The sequence below is a fragment of the Trichomycterus rosablanca genome, chromosome 6 (assembly GCF_030014385.1).
Source record: "Trichomycterus rosablanca isolate fTriRos1 chromosome 6, fTriRos1.hap1, whole genome shotgun sequence".
Taxonomy (NCBI): Eukaryota; Metazoa; Chordata; class Actinopteri; order Siluriformes; family Trichomycteridae; genus Trichomycterus; species Trichomycterus rosablanca.
This window is the reverse complement of record NC_085993.1, coordinates 25692451-25701123: the sequence shown is the minus strand read 5'-3', so window position 1 is coordinate 25701123 and position 8673 is coordinate 25692451. Positions and strand designations below refer to the sequence as shown.

Genomic DNA, 8673 nt, shown 5'->3' with positions numbered 1-8673 from the left:
TTTGTCTACTGATTATTTTTATGCTTTTTTAAAACAAAAATGATTATTTAAAATACCCTATATTTTGCAATATGTAGCAGAAGCAGCTAGAGTAATTTGTAACTCACGACCACAAACTGGGAAAAAAAACCAGCGTTATCGCTATACAGTATAAACACAATGTTGTTATGTTAAAGCAGCGCAAATTACCACAGTGACGTATGTTTAAAGTGGCACAAACATAGCCCAATAAAAATCGTTTGATTAAAATTTTTATTCACTTATTTTTTTTAAGCGTGATTAAAATTTTGCATTTACAGATAGCCCTAGTTTGAACACATCATTTTAAATATATTATATTATAGTAGGCTTATACTGTCTCTTCTCTTTTTACACAACTGACAGGTTTGGAAGGTGAATGACCAATAGGCCAGCCATTAACTATGACAGTGGGTAGGGAACTCTCATCTGTGTGTCTACACCTAATTCCCTGTGTGAGCCACTGCCTTTGAAAAAAAGTAGCATGATTTCAGAGTTGTTACCTTTTAGAATTAAAACAACATACACTTTTTGAAAGCTGTAAACACAAATGTGTAGCCAAAACACATGTTCAACACTCTAAAGCAAACTCCATAAATGGTTACGTTTATTTTGCAATATATCAGCACCTTTCAAAATATTGTTTTTGACTTCTCTGTGCCAAAGACAAACAGTGTTATAAGTGAAAGGTGCAAAGGCCAACATCTGTCATGGTGTGTCGGTGAATAAGTGTTCACAGCATTGCAGACCTCAGTATGTGTGAAGGTACTAATGATGCAGAGGCATACAGGGGGACATATGCTTTTCCCAGGAAGTCCATAGTTATTTCCAAAAGACAATGCCAGGACGCATTCTGCTCATGCTTAAACAACCTGTCTTTTTAGAACACTGTTTGCTAGCCTGGCACACAGCAACAGTCGCAGACTGGATACATTGCCAAATTAAGGTGTAGAAAGATTAAAAGTAGTAAACATTTAATGTTTTATTTGTTAAAGATAAGTGATGCATTCTTGTTATTTACATCACACATAATAGTTTTTTAAACTGATTTTTATCATTTTCATCAAAATATAAGCTTACCACAACCTTCAGTTCTATAGCAGAGAATGGCAACCACATAAAATATAACATAAGACAGTCCAACTTCATTTTTCAAATGATTCAAAAATGACAAGGAACATACAAATAAACAACAGTACCTCCCACTCTCACAATCACTTACTCTATTCATTTTTTGTGGAGTTTTTGGAAGCAGTTGTGTTGCTTTTCCCAGTGACAATGCACAGACGAACACCACATTTCTGACAGAAGATGGTTGTCTGTCCATCTGGGCAGATTCTGCATCTTCCCTTGTCATTAAAAACTAGGAAGTGATCCATTTGATCAAAGCGGACACTATCCACTGGGTTGGGGTTGTTGGTCTTTGGATGCATCTGCTGGGCACATTATCCTTCCTTCACTTGGGGGGCTTTCCATCTTTTTTCCTCCATGGATGAGTGCATCTGCAACCTCTTTTTCACACATACTGAGCTTTTGTGCTTTTGCACACCAGGGCCTTTGGCATCTCGGCTATACAGCAGACATCCATTGTTGATGACTATATCAGCCATTTGCCAAAAGAGGCACATGTACCACCGGTGGGATTTTGCAAGGGGTGCAGTACAAGGCCACTATTATGACATCAAGGTCAACACCTGCCATGTGGGTACTGTATTTTGACACAGTGTTTGGACAAGAAACACCATGATAATATCACTTTTTGCAGTGAATAATAACATGTCTTTTTGTTTAAAGCTAAATTTTGAATACTACACATTGACCAACTTTCTACCTCTAATCTCCCAATGTATCTCGGGGGATACAAATTTTTTAAAAGTTGCTGAACAACACCATAAACACTGTTAGACCATTTTTTCTTCATCCGCATATTAAGACAATAGTCTCAACAGTTTTTATAATATTTTGTTATTGTTTTATTAAAAATAACTATGAATAATATGTAATTATTTACCATTTTGCATTTTACAAAATGTCACAACTATTCTGAAAATGGGGTTTGGAGTTAGTGGTTATTGATCATTATTGATTATGTATTTATTTACTTTTAACTTCTGTATGATTTACTTTAAATTGTAACTTAGCATTTACATATGCAATTAATTATTATTTATAACACTAAACCATGCAAAAAAAACAGTGGTAGCCTAGAGAGTAGAGCTTTGTGCTGTCAATTGGTTGTGGGTTCTAATCCAGGCTCTGCCATGCAGTCACTGTTGGGCCATTAACCCTCTCGCTCCATGGGCACTGTACAATGGCTGACCCTGCGCTTTGACCCCAGCTTCCAAACAAGCTGGAATATGCGTAAAAAGAATTTCATTGCACTGTACATGTGTATATGAAATACAGGCATTCTATTTTATTTCATGCTTTGCTTTGCTAATCTGTTTTATTCCGTTCTATGCTAATCCAATGCCAATCCATGGCAGGGCAAAAACTAAAAAGTCTGCATTGCAATCCATTGTGCTATTGTTTTTCACAGGGTGTAGAGTTTAAATTTAATTTAATTCAGCACTGTCAACACTGGAGTCTGGACCCACATGGGGGTCACCTGAGATAGACATGTGGTTGTTTACACTGGATTCTGCACCCACATGGGGTCACATGAGATAGACATGGAGTAATAAGAGATTTATACAAAACGTATTAATAAAGTGGATTAATAGAAATTTTATATAATAAATACATTACATAATATTTTTATATAACATTTTTATATTAGGTTAAACGGTTAATTCAGTTTTGAGATAGTCTTACACTTAGACAATATTAACTAAAAGAAATGTGATCTTTCAATGTATAATGTTACTGAAATACAATATGTAGACACAGCATTCATTAAACTGATTTGTTAAGGTTATCATATTTTTTATATTAAAAAAATAACAATGAACAGTAATATTGAATAAAAATCTTTTGTACAGTGGAGGGGGTTTGTGGAGTGCCTTAGATTTTGAACCTTTTAAATGGTCAAAAAAGGTTGAGAACCACTACTTCATACCATAAAGTCATAAAATATTTGTATTTAGATTAAGCAAGCAAACTGCACTTTTCTAATGCTTCTGACATCATAGTAATGTGTAGTTACTGTTTACCATGTGTTCTTTTAATAAAAGAAAAATAGGACCTTGCACTTCAGTTGAAATTCCAATTAAAACGTCACAAGGTTTAGCAATATGCAGCAAAAACACTCTTATCACAAGCTTTGCATAGATGGAACGAGCCTCTGACTGATTAACCGACTAGATAGTCAAACAAAATGCGTAATCAAGTGACGTTGAAAAGAAATAATTGCATCATATTTTTCATGGGTCAAAGTTTCACTCTGAATAGATAAAACTATACTAAGCCGACAAACTATTACGGTGGTCTGTAAAATATTTAACTAAGCTGTGAGCTTTCATAGCTTAATGTTTTACATGTTCTTTTCTATATTTACATTGGCATTTTTAGCACAAAAGTTTTTTTCTTCTTCAACCTATTCTTCCACACCATATAAAAGCTCCATTAGTGGATGAGATTCTTTAAAAAGTTTAATCTTAACCTCAAGAACCAACTAATATAGGTTTGTAAATTCTTCTCTACATTAAAAGGTACAGTTTCTTAATGATTTTTCATGTTTGTATATTAGCTTTTAAAAAAATTCTAAATTTATTGTTCTCTTTTTTAGCTTTATTTCTTACTTTTTATTTTAGAGACCAGTTGGGCTGTTTCATTTTTCTCTGTGAAAACCATAGCCCTCTTACTATCATCATGCCTCCTGAGCTGCCATCCCAGAACAATTCAACACCTCGAGTCCTTCAAGGCAACTTGTGCACCCTAAGTCCAGCTGTTAGAGAATTCATTGAGAGCAGTATGAGTCTGTGCCAGCCAGATGCCCTCCATATTTGTGATGGCTCAGATGAGGAGAACAGTGTAATTCTTTCCAAGCTGCAGGAGCATGGAATGATAAAAAGGCTGACTAAATATGAAAACTGGTAGGCAATCAGCAAACCCAAAGCTTTGATATTCTGCAAATAAATGATCTAATGATTGTTAATGATATTAGCTAAGATGAGATTATTAAGAAAAAAACTGCATTACTTTTGTAATAAAGACAATAAATTTATGGTGTGGTAAACTAGCACTGCTTGCCCTTATAATCTACAGTTGGCTGGCACGCACTGACCCCTGTGATGTAGCTCGTGTGGAAAGCAGGACTGTGATTGTGACTCAGGAACAACGTGACACAGTTCCCCTACCCCGTGGAGGTGGCATCAGCCAACTGGGGCAATGGATGTCCAAAGAAGAGTGGGACAAAGCCATGAGTGAAAGATTTCCAGGGTGCATGAAAGGTAAAACATTTTCCAGTTAATATTAATTCATTCACAAACACCTAAAACTTGTATTGTTTCTGGCATGACTTTATTTCTCTAAATTGTGTTATGTAGGATTTTTGTACTGTTGTGTCTATCTGGATATACTTTATAGTTAAACTTAATGACTGAAATGGCACAGCAAAATTTATAAAACGTTATGTAATATAAATGTATATAATATATGTAATAGTAACTTTTATGTAATAACATTAGGTATTTGCATGGTCACAGACCAAGGGGTTGGATGTCAGATAAACTAATTATATTAATCTTTGGCCAACTTACTTAGGCTTTTTAGTATATCATGCACCTAAGTTTAAAAAAAAAAAAGTTTTGTGTGTGAGTTTAATATGAGTTTTTAAAGTACACACCGTATTTCCATTTTTTACAGGTCGTACAATGTATGTAATCCCCTTTAGGATGGGCCCAATGGGCTCTCCTCTCTCTAAATTTGGAGTTGAACTAACAGATTCACCTTATGTGGTAGTCAGTATGAGGGTGATGACCCGAATGGGAAAAGCTGTACTGAATTCACTTGGAAATAGGGATTTTGTCCGATGTCTGCACTCTGTTGGCTGCCCACTACCTCTTAACAGTATGTGAATAATGCTGACTTAAATTCTTGAAATACATTAAAGCAGCAACAAATCAAATAACATTAGTTATTTTATCTATCTCTGTCATAGAACCTCTAGTAAACAACTGGCCTTGTAATCCTGAACTTACCCTTATTGCTCATATTCCTGACCAAAGAAAGATTGTATCCTTTGGCAGTGGTTATGGTGGAAACTCACTACTTGGAAAGAAGTGTTTTGCACTTCGCATCGCCTCCTGCATTGCTAAAGAAGAAGGTTGGCTAGCTGAACATATGCTAGTAAGATATTGTTTATTTATTTCAAGTTTAGACTTTTAAAAACGTTTGAAAGAAATTTTGGTGTACTATCTGATCTGATTAGCATTTACTGAATTGTAATTAAGATTCTGTTTTCTACCTCTGTTATTTTATTTATTTACTAATAGCACATCACATTACTTTACTTTTTTACAGATCCTGGGTATCACTAACCCTACCGGTCAAAAAAAATACTTTGCAGCTGCATTCCCAAGTGCTTGTGGCAAGACCAACTTGGCCATGCTTAGTCCCACCCTGCCTGGTTGGAAGGTTGAATGTGTGGGAGATGACATTGCATGGATGAAGTTTGACAAAGAAGGTAAAAAACAAACTAGTCCCAAACATATGTTCTAGGTTGATAAATCTAACTTACACAATATTACACAATTCGTTTTTTGCATGCATTGCAAGTTATACTATGTATGTATTCAACAACTATGCACTAGTAATGCAGTAATGCAGTGGAAAATAGTTTACTGAGTAAGGTGAATTATTGTGGGACTGCAAAGTTTTTAAACTGTTAAAATAAGTTAATTGGCCAAAAAAACTGTTTAGGACCCATGTTATTAATTATAACTACTTACCAAACCTTTTTTTGGTGAGGAATATAAGCAATTAGGGTGGCTATTTAATTGTTATTATATGGTGTAGTTTATATACCAGTGGAAACAGAACACAAATGATAATGCTAAAACTCTGATAGGTAAAATATTTTTTCTTTCATAGGTAATCTTAGAGCCATTAACCCAGAGAATGGCTTCTTTGGTGTTGCTCCAGGAACATCAGCAAAAAGTAACCCTAATGCTATAGAAACTATTCGCAGAAATACAATTTTTACTAATGTTGCGGAGACCAGTGATGGAGGAGTTCACTGGGAGGGCTTAGACCAGAACCTGGCAGAAGGAGTGACAATCACCTCATGGAAAAACAAACCATGGAAACCAGAAGACAGTAATAACCTCTGTATATATCCATGTTTTTTCCATAGTTAAGCTTCTTTGATTACTACTTTGATTACAATGCATTTTTTCCATTTTTGCCCAGGTGAACCCAGTGCCCATCCAAATTCCCGATTTTGTGCTCCAGCTTCTCAATGCCCTATTATTGACCCACAGTGGGAATCTCCTGAGGGTGTGCCCATAGAGGCCATCATTTTTGGGGGTCGCAGGCCTGAGGGTGTGCCACTGGTTTATGAGTCCTTTAGCTGGGCACATGGTGTCTTTGTAGGTGCAACTATGAGATCAGAGTCAACAGCTGCTGCTGAACACAAGGGTAAGTAGACCTGTTGGAAATTACATACAAAATGTCTTTCAGGTAGTACATATGTTTTCTTAGTTTTGTGTTTTATGTTTGGTACACAGATAAGGTGATTATGCATGACCCATTTGCCATGCGTCCTTTCTTTGGCTACAATTTTGGTGATTATATTGCCCACTGGTTAAGCATGGAACAACGCTTCAATGCTAAACTTCCAAAGATCTTTCACGTTAACTGGTTTCGCAAGAGTCCTTCTGGGACATTCCTCTGGCCTGGATATGGAGAAAACATTCGCATACTAGAGTGGATATTTCGCAGATTAGATGGAAAGACTGGTGCAATACCCTCTGTGGTGGGCTACCTTCCTGCTATTGGCTCTCTAAACTTAAGTGATCTAAAAGAGAGTGTGAATCTAGACAAGCTCTTTGAACTCTCTAAAGATTTCTGGGAAAAGGAAATTCTGAATATTAGGCGTTACTTTGAACATGAAATCAACAATGATTTGCCAGTAGAGATGGATAAACAGTTAGAAATGCTGGCACAAAGAGTTAAACAACTATAAGAGAGTGAGATGGAAGAGAAAGATGCTGCTTAATATTTTGACATTTAGGAATTTTAATATTTAGTAACTTATTAAAGAGACATAGTTTAAAATCATCATTGTTACAATTTCATCTTTTGTATTTGTAATTAATGTAAAATTGCTAATTCATTATTATAACTGAATCTTTACAACTCATATTATATAAATGTTTTTTTTAATGTAATGCTTAGGGGTTTTTTTTCAACTTGAGACACATATACATTGTTTAACAGACACTAATATAGTCTTGTTTATTGTCATCATTATATCCTCACCTTTTTATAATTGTCATTAATATTTGCAGTAAATTATTTTAATTTACAATGTAAAGTACTTTCTGTATTTTTTTTTATAGCAGACATACTAGTATGTTTATCAATTAAGTTTATTAGGTAAAATGTTTTTTTTTTTGCTTGAATAAATTGTAATTGATACTACTACTAATAATAAAACATGTATTAAAACAAATTATTGCAAAATGGTCTTAGTTTTATTTAGAGATGGGACGATCGATCGGCTATGAATCGGTATCGGCCGATTTTTAATCAAAATATGCTATCGGCGATCGGCGATATTTCCTAAAAGTAGCCGATCCGATCGTGTGATATATAAAGATCACGTTAAGTTAACAGCTCAGTGGATTGATCCAGACTTTGAGCTACGACGCGCCAACCATCACATCACCATTCATCAACCATCGTACAGAAACCACAGTGAAAGCTCTTCATGACCTAAAATAACATCATTAACGTTGTGCATCATACATACGATGTAATTTTGCTGATTGTAATATTTACTTTAAAAAGATAATTCAACCCGGTCACATCTGAGTCGATTCTATCAGCACGTTATATAAACTCCTGGTTCACTTTGGTAAATCGTAAGCGGTTCTTACTTGTGATGTAGATGAGAACAGAAAACGTTACAGAGCCAATCAGAGGCAAAAGTTTATTCATTACCAAATTCGTTAGTTCAGGATCATCTGCTAAACTTTTAGGGTAATCAGAACTTTTAGCTCCACAGACGGAACGAGTCTGACTCGGTGACCGCTCTGTGGTAATAGCGGTTTAATTAAGCTTTTTAATTAAGCTTTTTAATGTAAGAAAGTCACACAAAATGTTCTGTAGTAGCTGGTGTTTATTTAAAACCACAGCATTTATTAATAACAGTAAAAACGGAGAGAGAAACTTACGCGTCACATTCGACTCCTGAATCAGAATCATTTAAAGCGACACTGTGAACAAAGCGTTTTTTTTAAAGAAACACACACACGCTGTTGCTTTCGGTTTATTTTCACTGTGAGGCTCTTTTTAAGTTTTTTTCAGACTAAACTGGATAACATTAAACCTGTGTGTGTGTGTGTGGTCAGTTAGACTAATAAGATATGTCTCCTGTGGGCCTGTGGGTGAAAAAAATAATTGTTTGGTTACTTTATTATTTACTGCTGATTTTGCGCTAAAAATTGCATGTCACCGCCCCGCCCCCCCCCCCCCCCGATCGAAATCGAC

At 35.4% G+C, this 8673-nt stretch overlaps 1 protein-coding gene across 3 annotated transcripts; it reads left to right on the top strand.

Annotated features, from left to right (window-relative positions):
- Nucleotides 1-3580: 3580 nt before the first annotated feature.
- On the top strand, nt 3581-7633 carry pck1 (phosphoenolpyruvate carboxykinase 1 (soluble)). 3 transcript variants are annotated; one of them, XM_062997598.1, is made up of 9 exons: nt 3581-3668; nt 3746-4052; nt 4225-4409; nt 4825-5028; nt 5120-5307; nt 5482-5644; nt 6052-6276; nt 6370-6597; nt 6687-7633. In XM_062997598.1, the coding sequence occupies exons 2-9, from the start codon at nt 3829-3831 to the stop codon at nt 7142-7144; spliced, it is 1875 nt and encodes a 624-aa protein (XP_062853668.1). In that variant the 5' UTR covers nt 3581-3668; nt 3746-3828; the 3' UTR covers nt 7145-7633. The 3 variants fall into 3 exon arrangements, with proteins under 3 accessions (XP_062853668.1, XP_062853666.1, XP_062853667.1); XM_062997596.1 differs by having other exon boundaries at nt 6052-6288; XM_062997597.1 differs by having other exon boundaries at nt 3606-3668; nt 3771-4052; nt 6052-6288.
- Nucleotides 7634-8673: the final 1040 nt, after the last annotated feature.